Source organism: Carassius auratus, unplaced genomic scaffold (genome assembly GCF_003368295.1).
Source record: "Carassius auratus strain Wakin unplaced genomic scaffold, ASM336829v1 scaf_tig00216347, whole genome shotgun sequence".
In the NCBI taxonomy this organism is placed as follows: domain Eukaryota; kingdom Metazoa; phylum Chordata; class Actinopteri; order Cypriniformes; family Cyprinidae; genus Carassius; species Carassius auratus.
The window spans coordinates 160,718-178,384 of record NW_020528521.1 but is presented as its reverse complement, the minus strand read 5'-3'; the positions used below and the strand labels follow the sequence as shown (position 1 = coordinate 178,384).

The window sequence follows — 17,667 nt, the reverse complement described above, 5'->3', positions numbered from 1 at the left end:
CCTTTCTGGACATGGACAGTATACCATACACACAGCTTCAATGGAGGGACTGAGAGCTCTCAGACTAAATCTAAAATATCTTAAACTGTGTTCTGAAGATAAACTGAGGTCTTATGGGTTTGGAACGACATGAGGGTAAGTTATTAATGACATAATTTAGTTTTTTGGATGAACTAACCCTTTAAGGAAATGTTGTACAAAGATTAGATTAGATTCAACTTTATTGTCATCGTGCAGAGTACAGCACAGAGCTAATGAAATGCAGTTAGCATCTAACCAGAAGTGCAGGAATATAGTGTTTTATATACATATAAGTTCAGAGTAAGTGAAGCTATGATATACAGAATATACAGTAGAGTTGCTATATACAGCATTGAGCAGAGTATATACAGAATATAAATATGAATGCAATGTAGGGATTATATGTACATTATGAACAGAGCAATGAAGGATTATATATACATTATGAACAGCAGCAACGTGAGAGCTGTGGTAATAAATACAGTTGGATTGAGTGTGCAAACGTATTGTTAAACAATGTATTCTATGCAAAATAACAGTAATGCAATGATATTTTTATAGAAATAGTTTACTGTGCTTTGTACAGAAGTACTGTGAGGAGTGCAGTAAAAGAGCAGGTGCAGGTTAGATTGGTGTTGTGGAGTTCAGAAGTGTCACAGTCTCGGGGAAGAAGCTCTTCTGAGTCTACTAGTGCGAGAGCGTAGTCTCCTGTAACTCCTGCCGGATGGAAGGAGGATGAAGAGTTCATAGTGAAGATGAGAGGCATCCTTGATCATGTTTCTTGCCCTGTCCAGACAGCGCTTCTGATAAATGTTCTCAGTGGAAGTTAACTGGGTGTCAGTGATCCATTGAGCAGTTTAAGGCTCCGTAAGAAGTAAAGGTGCTGCTGTGCCTTTTTGACCAGGGTGGAGGTGTTTTAGTTTTCTCCACCCGCTGGAGTGCTTTGTGGTCAGATGCAGAGCAACTGCTGTGTCATACTGAGATGCAGTTTGTGAGTATGCTCTCAATGATACAGCGGTAGATTTCCACAAGTTCTTCAGTAATTCTGTTTGTTAACAGCAGTTGTTCATCACTAATGCTCAATTATCACTCAATTAATCACTTCATTATTTAATTGCAACGTATATCTTCTTTCAGCGAACTCAACTGAATTAAGTACAGAGTACTCACAACTATTAGTTTTAAAACTTAAATGGTTTAAGGCAATCAGTTGCCTCAAACGGTTTGAGTTAAGTCACTTGTCAGGTTTTACAGTGAAGGGTGGTCTGATGATCTTAATGAGCTAACGCTCGTAATCTTCATCGATGTATTTTCTTTCCTTGTTTGTAGCGTCAGTGCGTAATGTTACACATCTGAGCAATTAAAAAATGTGAAATCTCTCGAGGCCCACCTGCAATTTACAAATATGGATGAGTGCAGGATCTTCAGATTTTCTGTAATGTTTTAATAATTGTCTTTCCATTTACCGTTTTTTTCTTCACTTATTGCATTATCTATGTTCTTGATACTTGAAGGTTACACTGTTGTTACAAGTTACTGTTGTATTAGCACTACAAGTGCACTATGTATAAATTAAATAATTGTTTTTCTATTTAATTTTGTACTTATTGCCTTACCTGTGGTCTTGATAGTTGTTTATCTAATTACCTTTTATGTGTTACACTGCCCCTTTACTGGTTTTATATACCTTACTGTAAACTGTACGCATTTACCTCAATGAGATACTTTAGGGTGAATTGCATTTAGTGAGATACAGTCTGTGTCAGCACACATCAGAAGAGAAGACATTGAAGCCCAGTGTAGTATGTTTTTATTTTATTTTATATAAAATAACTTTATCTTGCCAGAGTTTGGTGCTGTTTCTAAATCGTGTTACTTTCTGCCGGGTGTCTGTTATGTTAATGAGGAAACTTGCAAAGATGGGAATTCTGACACGTATGTGTGTGTTTATGAAATCATTCAAAGCCAATAAATTAGCAAACAAACAATGCACACTCCTCTCACACAGAAAAAGAGATGGCACATACAGCTCTGGTGTTTGTGTTTCAATGGCTTAAAATCAGTTTTAAAACAAAACACGTCTTAAAAATGTGTGTCCATGCTACAAATGTAGTCCCTCATTTAGGAACGAGCTCCTCGTTTTGTCCCGGCTGGTCATTGTCTCCTCTTCACACCTCGTGGTGGTGTGTAAAGATCACAGTCATCCAAATGATGAAAAACTATTACCGTAAACAATGTATTTTGTGGCACCACAAAAAATAAATGATGGAGCATAATATGAAACTATATAGACTTTTTATTTGGTCCATCCGATATATCCAGTCATATCACACAGCCCTACCCTGAAGTGATCTGACTGTGGTCTTGAGGTCTTGCCGTAATGAAGTCTGTCAAGAGTCCGGACCCGGTGTTCCTCCCTCTCACCACCAGAGGGCGCCATTTCCCATTATCCCGGACTCATTCACCTTTACTCCACACACCTGGTCACAAACTCTTCACACCTGTTAGCCCTCTCACACACACACACACACACACACACCTGGTCACAAACTCTTCACACCTGTTAGCCCTCTCACACACACACACACACACACACCTGGTCACAAACTCTTCACACCTGTTAGCACTCTCACTCACACACACACACACACACCTGGTCACAAACTCTTCACACCTGTTAGCCTTCTCTCTCTCACACACACACACACACACCTGGTCACAAACTCTTCACACCTGTTAGCCCTCTCACACACACACACACACACACACCTGGTCACAAACTCTTCACACCTGTTAGCCCTCTCACACACACACACACACACACACCTGGTCACAAACTCTTCACACCTGTTAGCACTCTCACTCACACACACACACACACACCTGGTCACAAACTCTTCACACCTGTTAGCCTTCTCTCTCTCACACACACACACACACACCTGGTCACAAACTCTTCACACCTGTTAGCCCTCTCACTCACACACACACACACACACCTGGTCACAAACTCTTCACACCTGTTAGCACTCTCACTCACACACACGCACATGCGCATGCACGCACACACACACACTCACTCACACACACACACACACCTGTTGCCCACTGTCACAGACTATATATTCTCCTCTCACTCTGTCTGTCTGGCTGAATTAATTGTGTTTTGCGTTTCGTTTGCTTCATGCATTGCTAGTGATTTCATGTTTGTCGGGTGGATGCCAGCACCTTCTGTTGTCTGATTGTGTCCTGGTCTCGTTCTTGCTGGATCTGTTTCTGTTTTGTTTTTGCCTTGATGGCTTTTTGTTTATTAAAAGAGTTTTCTAACCTGCATTCGGGCCCAGACCCTGTTCTTTCTTCGGCGGTCTCTATCGCCCCGTGACAGAATTCAGCCAGCAACATGGGTCCAGCACGAGCCTCCCGAGACGACGGCGTCCGCTCACAAACCTGCCTGAGAAAACAAACATCTCATGAGCAGAAAGTTATCACTTCCAGTCATGTGCACACACTCTCAAGTCTGCAAGTGTAGGTATTTGGACAGACCCTGACCTCCTTCTAATGTTACTGAATTCTGAGTCTTCTAAATAAACGTCCACAAAGCTATTTGCATAAAACACACCCAAACCATCTCCATTTAAGGGCTTTATGAACAAACTTGTGTTTCACGCTTATAGTCTTTGCAGCTTTAGGGATCTTATCTATTCACGAACACCTTGTAACACTCCAGAGAAAAAGAAAAGTTGAAATTGCATCATATCACCCCTTTAAGACCAAGTAGATTTCTCTGCCGTCTAGTCACAATCACTTCAGCTCACATCGAGTGGGACTTTAATTTCTGCAAATCAGTTTGGGGGAATGCAGAGATGTGATTATTGATGGAAACACAACATCCACATCTTTCACTGTTGTTAGTTATCAATTAGTTAGTTAATCAATTTGAACTTTTAGCGTATTATTGAACTTGGACCTCATTATTAGTCCAGGGCCCTGCAGGGCTTAACGTGGCACTGCAAACACACACACACACACACACACACACACACACACACACACACACACACACACGCACCTGTTTACTGTACAAACACAAAACACAATTTACTAGATCATTCCCTCAATTTACAAATTGTGCACATGATTTAGAAATTGAGATAATGAATTAGCAAATCGAGGGAACTAAATAGTAACTGTCTTCACATTTTAGTACATTGAGGGAATGAATAAGTAAATCATGCACACAATTTTTTATTTTTTTATTTGTTTTATTTTTTTGCATGTCATGTGCAGGGCTCCATAAAATTTAAAGGGGGCAAACACAAATGCATAGTCAATATGGAGCTGGTCACAATTTTTTAGGGGGGCTGAAAACTGCAGTTCAGTTTTGAAACCATCAGATTTTTCATTTGATCCTGTTTGTGGAGGATATTTGTTCATATTTACTTCAATAATAATAAAAAAAGACCTGACAAACCCTGTTTGTGTTTGTTCTTCAGGTGTGGTTGCTGATTCAGATGCAGTGAAGTCAGTGTCTGTGATGGAGGGAGATTCAGTCTCTCTACAGACTAACACTGAACTACAGGCAAAGGATGTAATATTCTGGACATTTGGGCATCAACATACTCTTATAGCTGAATTTGATAAACAAGATGGAAGATTCTCCACATGTGATGTTCTTGATGTGAGATTCAGAGACAGACTGAAGCTGGATCATCAGACTGGATCTCTGATCATCACAAACACCAGAAACACAGACTCTGAAGTGTATGACGTAACCATCAGAAGTAGGAAAGAGACCATGTACAGATTCAGTGTCTCTGTTACCGTCTCTGGTGAGTCAGATTTACAGTGCTATTTCTGCTGCTGGTCTTCATAATAATAATTCACAAATAATAATTTATTTAAAATCACATTTATTGATGCATTTTTTGTTAAGTCTATTATTTTTATTTTGATCATTATTGTGGGGCTTCCCAGCTAGAATTGTTTTGTTCTAAACATGTTCTAAGATCATTACCATGGATTGTTCTAACAATGTTTTAGGGGGTAGTTTTATTTTTGCTCCCAGAACGTTCTCTCAAAAGATTGGATAACATTCTCTAAAAACATTCTAAAAATGTTTATTAATAACATTATTAAATGTATGCATTTAGCAGATGCTTTGTTTTAGCAGAGGTTTTGATGTTTGTTTAAAAGTAATAATTTGGTTTGCTGTCACCATAATGGTGGTAAGTGTTGGCTTTAGTTGTGCAATTTAACACTTGACTTGTTAGTGTTGTTCTTCAGCTGCTGTAATCTTTATTATGGCAAAAAAGCAAGATAACGTGATTAGATGATGTTGTTTGCTTGCTGATGATTAAGACATTCATACACTTATTATTGATGTGTCTGTGTGTCTAACCCTTCTGTGGTTCATGAACAATGTAATTTTAAAAGAACAGACAAAAGTTCATATGTTAAAAATCTGCAAGATCGCATGCATTGCAACACATTTGCTATAGACACTAATACTAAATTAATAGCATAAATAAAACTCAAGATTAAATCAGTTGATCAGATCGTTTTATGGTGCAATTTTTAACATCAGCAAATAACCATCACTTGATTACATTTTTTTTCTCACTGTTTTTGCCATAACAAATATAGTTACATCAGTCAAACAATGAAAAGACTCAAACTGTATAACTACTGATCAATAGGCTACTGTAGAATTAACAATTTACTATATAAAACAGATTAACTTAACAATAATAATAATGAAGAAAAATATGTGTTTTACATGAATTTAGAAATGATTGTAGACCGGTTATTTATTATGTGGTTTTACTGTTTAGATGGTGTTACTGTCTGCAAACAATGACAAATATTTTATCCAAAATCTGTGTTCACGCCACCTTATACAATTACTAAAGTTCATTAGCAATTCATATTTTAATGAAAACATGTTTTAAGTTGTGATTTACCATCACTGGCACGTCATCGAACCTTTGGTCATCGCAGTCCCAAGGGGTGTCCCCCGAGGCGTCCCTTATTTTTCTGTATTGAAGGTGGCAACCCTAGATCTCAGTGACCTTTGAACTCAGTATGGTCGTACAATGTTATCATATAGGTTGGGGTGAGCCAATTAATTGCCTTAAAAACAAACAATAAAACTTTAAACTGAATCCTAAAAGGAACTGGGAGCTAATGCAAGGAGGCCAAAATGGGGGTGTTGTGCTCGCGCCTCATAGTGCCAGTTAAAAGATGCGCTACTGCGTTTTGTACTAACTGATGATTGTGGGAGGCCAAAGTAGAGGGAATTACAATAATCCAGCCGTTATGTAAAAAAGGCATGGATAACTTTCTCAAGTTTGTTAAAAAACTTCAGGTGGGAAATCATGTTGAGCTGATAGAAACTATTTTTAACAACAAAACTAATTTGTTGTCAAGGCAGAGTTCTGAGTCAAGAATGACACCAACATTTCAGGCATAAGGTTTGATAAATGGGGTGAAGTTCCTAAATGTTGTACCACAGTGCATCTTGCCTTGGGAGAACCAAGAATAATCACTTCTGTCTTGTCACTGTTTAACGGGAGAAAGTTGTTAACCATCCAAGTTTTGATGTCTTCGTGACAGACCAGAATAGACTGTATTGAATCCCTAGATTTTAGAGGCAAGTACAAAAGAGATGTTATGCTTACTTATGATGTCACCCAGTGGGAGCATATACAGGCTAAAAAGCATAGGACCCAAGATGGACCCCTGAGGGACCCCATATGAAACAGAAGCAGAGGATGAGGAGAACTTGCCAATAGATACTGAGAAAGTCCTATCATTGAGATAGGAACTGAACCAAAGTAATGCAGTCTCCTTATGCCCACCTGCTGATCAAGGCGAGTAAGGAGGATGTTGTGATTGATGGTGTCGAAGACAGCACTAAGATCCAACAATATCATCCAAAATTATCACCTGAATCTAGTGTAAGGAGAAGATCATTAGTTACTTCGAGCAGAGCGGTTTCAGTAGTAGGAAGTGATCTAAAACCTGACTGAAATGTTTCTAGTATATTGTGAGTGTATGTATGTTTTCCTCTCAGAGCATTCCTTGGTCTTTTCAAGGCACGAAAAGGCTTTATCCCGACTCTTAAAAAAAGTCCTTCTAGGTCAACACCAATCCAGTTTGTCCTGCCAAAAAGAAGTGTTGAACAGATCCCAAAATCCTCGGATGAGTTGATTCTTCTGCAGGCTGGACTAGGACGGAGGAATGTTGCATCCCAGAGGATGCTGATCACTTCAAGTTTTACAAATGACTTTTCATTTATCTAACAGCTGGCATAGTTGAGATTTACCCCTGGTTTAAGGCTAGTCCCAGACTAAATGCATGTTTGAGCTGTCTTGACTAAAAATAACTTGCACTGACATCTTAAAATATCTTGGTGTCATTTTGTCTCAAGGTGCACAGCAATAATGAAGCTTTCTCTGTCATTTTTATAAAACCTGCTTAAATATCCTAATTTAAGTAAGGCCTAGACTGGGCTTTAGCTAAGCCCTGTCTGTGAAACCAGGCCTTAAATAATGTATTGATTCAGCTTAATTAGGCTCACTATATATAATTTGTCTCACTATATTGAATAGTGTGATTTTCTTATCAAGCAAGTCTCGTCTTAAAAGAGTTTGGCGTGTTTAATACCAGAAGAAATCTAAACTATTGTTGGAGACATATTCAGGAATGGACTCATTGCTATATAAAGCTGTTGGTAAGATATCTTGGTTGATTTGTGATTGTTTCGTTGTGACTTCAACTTTACACATCAGTCCACTGGATTGTTCCTTTGAGAAGCATCTCCGCTTTGAAGGGTTTTTTTTTTTTCTACTTTTGAACCTGTCTTAATTTGTCTACCTTGGCTATTCATACTAATATTTTAATTGGTTGAAGACCATTATTTTGTGTTACTCATACTAATAGAGCCACAACTGACAGCTGTTTTTTAGGTAAAAGGATCCTGGAGAACCTACAGATGAAGAAGTGGCATCTACTTCGACAGAAATGAATCGGAGTAGTGGCAATGTAAGTAGTAATTCATATAATGGACGATTACATATGGAAACTATGAAACGATTTCTCAAATTTGATCATGTTTTATATTCATTTTTTTATCCACAGTTAGGGAATGAGTTGGATTCACCTTCAGCAGTTATGGATACCAAGGTAAGACCAATGCAGGACTACTTAGTATCATTTTATAGAAAGAAATGGTATCTTTTTTTAACAAATCTTTTATCCGTGCAGATTCATTTTCAGATTAATTACTTATTAAATGTAATTAATTTTACTTGTTAATGGTATATTATACAATTAAGCCAAATCATAATTGCTGATTGTTCCTTTTGAAATTGTAATTAAGATTATTTGATTTTTTTTTCTTCATTGAATGATGTTTTGAAGAGCTTTTTATCATTGTTTAAAGCTACTGCATGTCATATTCTTATATGAAAATAAATTTAGCTTCAAATGTCAATTATACATTGGTTTGGTTTCTTCTTTATATATACAGAAGCTGGTCATATAATTAGAATATCATCAAAAAATTGAGTTCACTAATTCTATTCAAAAAGTGAAACTTGTATATTATATTCATTCAACTAAGGAAAATCCCATACATGAATGTATTAACTGACATGAACTAACAATAAGCAATACATTTGTTTTAATGCATAAGTACATGCTGAAATTAACATTAACTAAAATTAATAAATGCTGTACTAGTATTGTTCATTTGTAAATGCTTAGTTCATATTAACTAATACAGTTAATTAATGTTAGCTAATGAACCTTATTTTTAAGTGTTTTATTATATATATATATATATATATATATATATATATATATATATATATATATATATATATATATATACACACACACCACATATTATTAATATAATTGCATTTTTTTTTTTTAATGTAATTACGTAATTGTGTCATCTGTAATGGTAATCACCCAAGTATCATTTTGTTTGAGGTTTTTCTGTGTTTTAAGTGTTTTTCTGCATTTGTTTGTGAGGTTTCTTGTCCTGTGTGTTCATGTATTCAGAAGACTTTATTGAAGCACATGAAACTGTGGGGAAAGGTTATTATTTTTATTTTATGTTTTGTGTTATCATGACATTTTTTGTTTAACCTACAGTCCTTACCATCAGTTGTTTGTGTGTGGCAGTAAATTTTATTTAGCTAAACTGAACTTCTCTCAGAGCTGACGATGGACCAAACCAAGATTTAGACGTAACAGGACCTTTATTACACCGGCCAAAAGCTAAAAAAGCCTTTTCTCAAGCCTTACAGACACAATCGACACACTTAAAGAGGCAATAGACCCTTCAGCCGTTTTCATCCTCTGTGTCACAAGAGAAGACATGTTCTCCCGAGGCCTGACACAGAAGAAGTCCTCTCCGAAGAATCCCCTCAGAGTCTCTTTCATTGGAGATCCTGGGATAGATCGAGCTGCTCTGATGAAACAATTCCTGACCGCTGTGTGTTTGTTCTCAGATGAAGCACCATTGCATTAATTATGCAGTTTTATCAAATGCAGTCATCATCTTCTTTACTAACTTCAGTGCATTTGTTTATTAGTTCTGACAATTCGCTTTCTTCACAGAAATGATGACTGGAATCGAGGAAAGATTCTTTGATGAAGAGAGCACTGGGAAAAATCTGAAGTATTCAGTTACAGACTTTCAGAAAGACAATTTCAGGAAGGTTTATTAGCATCACAGCTGAGTAAAAAACATTGATGTCTCAATTTTAATTGAATTAAACTTATTTGTATGTCCCAAGGATCGATCTTCTCTTTACAGCTGATGAATGAACAGAACATTATAGCACATCTCTCATCCATTAAACCACAATAGGCTTTGTGCTTTGTTACTTTTGATAAGAAACAGTCTCAGATTTCGACTTCTGTCCATCTTATCTTGAAATGTAACCAGTAAATCTGACTGTGGTGCTCTCTATCTAATGCAGTGCCGATCACGCAGTGTGCCTCAGGTCAAGTGAAGCAACAGCATGCAGCACTCTTGAAAGATCACGTCTTCCTCTGTTTTTAACACCAGTTACGGGCTACAGCGCCAAATAAACATTAGTGAATGCTAAAGGGTCTGTAAACAGATACAGGACAATTTACTGACATTAATCCTGTCACATGTAATCGCTCAATCAGTGCTTCAGCCGTACTTCACAAACAGCTCGTCAACAAGATGTCATGTTTCTCATCAAATCCATATTCAGGACCATGAACTTGGTAGTTTAAGGCTGTTATATAGTCAGTTTTGATAATCAGTGTAATTTTTGTTTTGTTTTTTATAGTTGAGCATTTTTATAGTATTTAAACACCTATGTCTGTAAAATAATTTACAAATGCTTTTTCAGTCTGACAGAGATTAATGTTCCATACTTAGCCTTTTGTTTCAAACAAGCACTTTTATTAAGTTAAAGATAATTAAACTTTTTCCTGGGTTTATTATTTGGTGTAGTGCTGTTGTTCTGCATTCGTCTGTGTGAATCCTCTCAATGCTGCAGCAAATGTGCAGAGGATTGGAAATCTGTGACCTCCATCAAATGATGAAACTAAATCAGCCTTTATTTCAGCCGTTATTTGTTCCTGCTCACTTTACAAAAGTAAGTGTTGTTGCTTGCATTTTAGTTTTGTCATGATGTCTTTTGAGTCAGAGCAGAGAGGGCTTGTGGAAAAGACTGAAGATTGGGATCACTTCACACTTTTGAATAGAAACTTGTTGTGGGAAACCTCTAAAACAATTGTAAAATAGTATATTAGGGCCACTTTAAAAATGTGAGGTATTGTCAGTCCAGGTTCAGATACTGTTAACACAAGTAAGGTTGCAGACATAGATGTGTGTGTTTTCTGCAGAAGAAGGGAGCAGCAGTAAGGAGAGCAGGGTTGAAGATGACCGCGAACAGCTGGATAAAACAAACTGCAATAAAGGAGATGCAGAACAAGACAAGATTTCATGCAGTGGATTACTGCTCAGGGACATGTCCCCATTACTTCTGCACATTTGATCCTGACTGTCAGCTTCGATATGGTCAGCAGAGTTTCTGCTTGCCTCTAGTAAATGCATGTTCCTGTACTGTAACCTACACAGCAGCGAGAGACAAGCACAGAGTTGCTCAGCATTATGAGACCGGCGGAGAGCAATAGCAGAGACTTTGGTCCTTCATGAGATCGATTCTTACTGTAGTTTAATCACTATACTGTGGACCCTCTGTTATGCCGTTAATAATGTTAAAAGAATAATGGTGCAGTAGCTTTTGGATATTTGACTGTTTCATTTTTATTTTCTTTATTATTGACATGTATTACAACAAAATAATTCATTATGCTGTTCAGTTTTTATGCTTTGTGTTTGTGCTTTGCTTTTTTTAACCTAAATTGATTTAGTTTTTTAGTTTTTTGTTTTCAATTATAAAATACAAGGCAAAAGTGAAAAGGCAGTCAAAATGCTTTTCTTATTTTAAATGTATATATGTTATGTAAATATGTTAAAATACCTTATCGATCTGTGATTCGTGTCGATGTGCACAAGAGAAAGGGGCGCTCGAACGGAGTACGTCCTCCAAAAGATGCCTTTTCAGAATTTGCTGCAGAATAAAGGGACAAAATGTGCTTAAACTGATTAACATTAGATATTAAACAATTATAAAGTAATTTGAATCATCTAACTTTTTTGTAAACATTAGAAACATTTTAAAGTAAGTAGTATAAATGAGTACACCTGACCACATCTGAACATATAAAACATGTCCTACATATAAAGATTCATTTCTAAATTGAGTTTCAGAGGGGTGTGATAATTCATGCTGTGTACTGTAATCTTTCAACAGGATGAAGTGCTGAAACCCTTTCATACTGCATTTAATGGAAAATGAATGAAACTGACAATATATTAAACTGACAAAGAGTGATAACAAAACGCTTACACAACAACTCTTTAGAATCATAGTGACAACTATTTAATGGACACTTTTCACATTTCTGTAGTTGTCAGAACTGATATAATTGTGTCTGGGTAAACAGAGATACTGTTTAGTGGAAGTATAACGTTAGTGGTAATGTAGCGGGATATAACTATGTGATATATAAAATAAAATAAAAACAAACACAAAAAATCTATTCTTTATCAAAGTAATTTTTCCATCATATGGACAACATTTAAAGCATAAGCAACTCTTTATTACCACATTCAGTGTTATAGAAAAGTACCACCATGACAACAATTTGAAACCAATGCATCATGTAACTGTAAGAGTAAATAATATTTATAATAAAAATAATAATCAGTACTATGCACCCATTTGTAAGGAAGGATGTAAATGAACTAATTACTCTAGACAATGCTTTCATGTCATGGGACAATCATGTTTGGGTCAAATTGTAATACTCTGCTTCACAATGGTAAGGTACTGCCTAAATTTCTGCCGTACTCATTGAATATCTGTCCATGTGAGAACAGATAAAGGTGGATCTCTCTCATCTCTCACACTTTTTACAGTCTAATGATTGAGATTCGAGTCTCAAACAAGATCTTTCTTCTGTGTTCCTGGGGTTTCTCTTCATCAGATCCAGAAATGTCTCTGTCTAAAAGCACATATATCTACATCACAGCAACCAGAGATGATAAATTCAGATAATAAGATGAAAATAACTGGACATTTTCTATTTGTATGTAGAAACTGAAAGTTCATTATAATTAATTGAGTTCTGAATGAATTCAATATTTCAAATATCTTAATTATTCATCATAACCTACAGAATAACTTAATAAATCCTTCAATCTGAATTAATAGACTATTGCTGAACTGAAATAAATGTAATGAACTTTCTTCAAATAAAAACAGGACTGTATATAATTCTGTTATATAGCATATAATCATTACCTTTCAGACTGATATGTTTGTCTTGGATTATTTGATATGGTTTGTCATTATTCATTAACCCTTCAGAGTAGTCAAATGTATCAGAAGGAGGTGAATGGAGCAGATTGAGAGGGAGAATGTGAAGAAACAGCAGGTGGCGCTAGTGCACTGTTTTAGTTTGGGATCTGCTGTTAGAAGGAAGAAGAAGGAGAAAGCAGGTGTGTTTGTGCTTCACATTCCTGTCCAGTTGGTGGCGCTGATGCACGAGATCTGTTGTTAACTGGACTTTGATTTTCTCCAAGATGAAGTCGTGTCAGGTGACAAACATCAATCGTGAAGATCGCACAGGTGTTTAACAGCGATCACAAACCGGAAGTGTTGGAAAGACTTCTGGATTCTGTTCCTGCAGCACAAGATCGTCTGAACTACTGCAAGTAAGTCTGAATACTTTCACCATTACACTTATTTAGGAGAATGATGAACGCGTTTCAGAGCTGGATGAAGCGGGATTTGTTCAGTTATAACTTATACCTGTCTGTCGCCGAAGAAACAAACCACCGAGATACAGAGAGATATTAATAAAACAAACCGTTTAAAGATGATGAATGTTAAAACAAGTCTGTAAAAATATCTTTAAAAAAATAGGCTAGCCGTCAGAATAATTTTAAAGATGTTGTTTTATTTCTTCCTTTTTCAATTTTAAGACGCGAAACCGAAAGTGTTCTGAGATCAAATCAAACCTGTTCTTCTGAATAGAGAGACGAGCAAAACAAAGGTTCTTTTAAACCTTTTTAATGAACCGATAGTAATGTGTTTGTATAAATAAAGACGTGTGTTGTGAGTGATCTGAAGAGATTATTACATGGCAGTATATTTGTAGCATATTTGATTTGTATATTGAATACTTGATAACTCAGAGATTCAGCACTAGTTATTTTCTTCATCATTTGTTCCTCTGAACTCTCATGATCTTGATCTCATTGTCATGTCCAGGTCATGATGAGCATCTGATCGTCTTCAGAGACACAAAGATCTCAGTGTTGAGCTGTTCATCTGCAGTATGTCAGAGAAGAGAGGAAAGATGAGTCTCTCACACAAACAGAGGTAAGACTGAGTTTGTTTTCACAGAAGGAAAAAAAAAACACTTTTCAACAAGCAGTGTTTTCTCTCACTGTTGTCAAATGATTTGCAAAACAAAGTAGAACTAAATGTGTTTAGATTGTAACAGGTTAAAAACAGCTTGAAACTTTTCTAAATGTCTGCTATAAAGGAATATTAAAATCCTCTACAACCCCAGAATTTAAATGTTTTACTTTTTTTTTTTTTTTTTTTTTTTTTTTTTTTAGGTTGTAAATTTAGTGAATAGAAAAAGTAAATAATGATTGCAAACTGAAGTGTCTTTTGCTGTAAGTGTTAAATGAAATAAAATGAGTAATAGATTTTTAAAGACTATACAGGAGTGCTCTTTGCTCCGTAGCATTGAATGGCTCAACATTTTATGGTTAGGCCTATAAATATAATATAAAGTTTAGATAATCCCCGAACAAACAGAAGAAATCTCAGAGATTTTTTTTTCTCAGAGATTTTTTTTTTCAGCTCCAGAAAGATACTGTTTGAATTCAATTTCTTCACTTTAATATCTCTTTCATTCTTTAATTTCAAATCAATGTGTAATGTGTCTTTATGGTGTTTTGAGAGGCAATATCCAGTGAATTACAAAATCTGAACCCACAGAATCTGAACTGTATCTAAGGTTTTCAGATAAACCTTTTTCTTTATTTGACAAATATTATATAGAACACCAAGTTCATTGTGTTTTTTTTTTTGTAAGGGTCCACAATTTGACCAAAAATGTTTACTCGAGTGATGAAATTAATTTGTAGCAAAAACCTCATTAAATGTTCACTTTGCTGGACAATGGGTTTGTAAACCGGCTCAAACCCAGGCATGCATTGTTACTGTGGTATATTTATTAATCACACAGACTGATTATTTTTCACAGCATGTTCAACACATGTCACACTGTACAGCCCTGGTGTGTAATCTGAATCTTGAAGTATGGTGTACTGTAGATGAATTTGATTTTGATTAGTTGGTTGATATAATGGAAGGGCTGCATCAGAAGTGTATTTGCTGAGAAAGTGAATGATGCTGAAACTGTAAATAATGAAGGATGGGTGAGTGTTAAAGCTGGGGTCTATTTTTAGAGAAGATATAAATGAGGAAGGTGAGAGAAGTGAGACGACTGATGAGGATGATACTGATGTGACAGAAGAGAGCTTGGACTCTACTGTAATGGAAGGGAAGGGGACTCATACTTTTTTTTTTTTTTTACATTACGGTGTATATATTGCAGTTTTTAAATTTAAGAAATTGATTGTATTAAAAGTTTTACAAATGTTCCCACTCTGTTCTTTGTGTCATCAGTGTAAGATCAGACTCACATGTGTCCAGCTCTGTGTCTGTGAAGAGTGACTGCTCAAAACTTGAACCACCAGACTTCAGTGAAGAAACAACATCAGCTACTGAAAGGTGTTTGATGTGTTTTGTTTTATTTGTCAGTAGCTAATATCTTTACTGTGGTTTGTGATAGTTTAACTAAATAAAACAATAAATCAAAGAACAATATCTGCTTTCCTTTTTAATGAACTCAGTCTGGAGCTTCTTTCCAGTAATACAATTACACAAGCAGCAGCGAGGCATAAATTCACCATAGAAACATGAATATGTCTTTCCAACTTTCTGTTATTAGTGTCAATAGTTTTTTTCTTATAGGACAGAAAAACTTAAATTTGTACTTGAGTAGAACCTTCTCTTTAAATGCATTAACTTATAACTGCAGCATTAACACCTGATGTTTTCTCTTTGTGTTTGATAAAAAAACAGTAGCAAGAGATTTGTCTAATATATTGCCTTAACCACATTTAATTTTATTCACCATTTTAACAGTCTGCATTATGAGACATTAGACTCAGACTTCCAGATTAACAGGAACCGCAAGAATTTCACAGACAAACTACTAGGAATCTTCCAGGTGAAAAGAATATTTAATGATTATACTTATAACAATTAAATTGGTTACTGGGCAATGTTTCTTGTTTATTTTACATTTTTTTTAATTACTGATAATATAATTTGGACCAAATATAGATGTGGATTTGGTTTAACTTTTTATTTCTTTTGTCTTTGTTTTTTGTTTTGCTTTGTTTGTAGGATCTTGAGAAGAAAATAATAAAATTTCTAAAAAATGAACTGGACATGTTTAAGAAAATATTACTGTGGCGAGTGGGGCGGGGCCGAGAGGCGTGGGAACGAGGAGTGAGGCCAGGTGTAGTGATTGGAGATGAGGTACACCTGAGCCCCACCGCTATTATCGAGTCCCACGTAGGAGATGGAAGGATATAAAACTGGAGTGACGACCGTGAAGGACGAGAGAGGACCAGGCCTGGGACGTTATTTTATGTTTTGCTTTTTATTTGCGCGCATCAGTCGTCCGTGAGGGGCTGATGCGCTGTTTTGTATTTATTTGGTAATTATTAAAGTGTTTTGATTGTGCGCCGGCTCCCGCCTCCTTCTTCCCGATGATTAGGAAGTTTATATCGTTACAGTGGTGCCGAAGCCCGGGAGAAGGAGGGACGCGCTGCTGAAGATCCCTCGCCGCTGTGGTGAATCCGCGGTGCCCTCGAGCAGGCGAGGTATGTGCCGCCATGGACGCTCGAGGCGGTGGGCTGGAGCGAGTTGCCGGGGACGGGCGAGCTCGCTGCCGACCGCCCACGATATGGAGGGGCGGCTGCCGTCCGTGAGGGAGCGGAGGAGTCGGCGCCGTTCGCCAGGGGGCCGGAGCCTGCTGCCTCCGTGATAGAATCCGGAGGGGCAGGGAACGGGGGACTCCTGCCGCTGCCCAAAATCGGAGGAGCCGTCGCCGTCCACCGGGCGGCGGAGGAGTGTCGTGCCGTCCGCCGAGGGCCGTCCAGTGCCACCGCCGGGCACCGCGGAGGAGATCACCCAGCCGGTGGAGGGCCGAGCAGCAGTGCGTCTGGGAACCGGATTTTTTTTTTTTTTCCTCTCTCCCCTCTCTCGTCCCTGTCGCTCCTCCTTCCATCTCCTTTTCTCTCGCCTCGTCTGTCCTACCCCCAGGTTCCCGCAGGTCCCCGTGAGCGGTCTCCCCCGGAGGGAAGGGGGGGGGGGGGGGGGAGTAGAGCGCAGTCTCGGGAGTACCCCCCGGCCTGCGAGGGGCGATGGGGGTATGTGGCGAGTGGGGCGGGGCCGAGAGGCGTGGGAACGAGGAGTGAGGCCAGGTGTAGTGATTGGAGATGAGCTACACCTGAGCCCCACCGCTATTATCGAGTCCCACGTAGGAGATGGAAGGATATAAAACTGGAGTGACGACCGTGAAGGACGAGAGAGGACCAGGCCTGGGACATTATTTTATGTGTTTACTTTTAATTTATGCGCGTCAGTCGCCGTGACGGGCTGACGCGCTGTTTTGTGTTTATTTTTGTAATTAAAGCTTCATTTTGATTGTGCGCCGGCTCCCGCCTCCTTCTTCCCGATGATTAGGAAGTTTATATCGTTACAATTACAAAAAGAGGACTTGCAATACTTTGTGAAGGACTTTAATGAGAACAGATGCAGTATGAAAGAAGCCGCTCTTGATCTCACGCTCTACTTCCTGAGAGAGATGAAGCAAGATGAAGCTGCTGAGACTCTAGAAGGTAAGAGACTGTGTTTGCTGCTTCCA

General features: G+C 37.6%; 1 protein-coding gene and 2 long non-coding RNA genes across 3 annotated transcripts in view; all 3 read left to right on the top strand.

The window, feature by feature from the left end:
• Positions 1-4,541, top strand: part of LOC113097662 (ribonuclease inhibitor-like) — a 101,159-nt gene extending 96,618 nt beyond the window's left edge. The window contains exon 6 of the mRNA XM_026262923.1: positions 4,515-4,541. Within this exon, the coding sequence (XP_026118708.1) occupies positions 4,515-4,541 (27 nt within the window). The remainder of the gene's footprint in view (positions 1-4,514) is intronic.
• Positions 4,542-4,675: 134 nt separating this feature from the next.
• LOC113097658 (uncharacterized) lies at positions 4,676-8,276 on the top strand. The gene is made up of 3 exons (XR_003288911.1): positions 4,676-4,850; positions 7,978-8,064; positions 8,161-8,276. It is a non-coding gene; the product is annotated as an uncharacterized LOC113097658 (long non-coding RNA).
• A 4,741-nt stretch (positions 8,277-13,017) lies between these two features.
• LOC113097656 (uncharacterized) lies at positions 13,018-13,956 on the top strand. The gene is made up of 3 exons (XR_003288909.1): positions 13,018-13,144; positions 13,229-13,360; positions 13,920-13,956. It is a non-coding gene; the product is annotated as an uncharacterized LOC113097656 (long non-coding RNA).
• Positions 13,957-17,667: the final 3,711 nt, after the last annotated feature.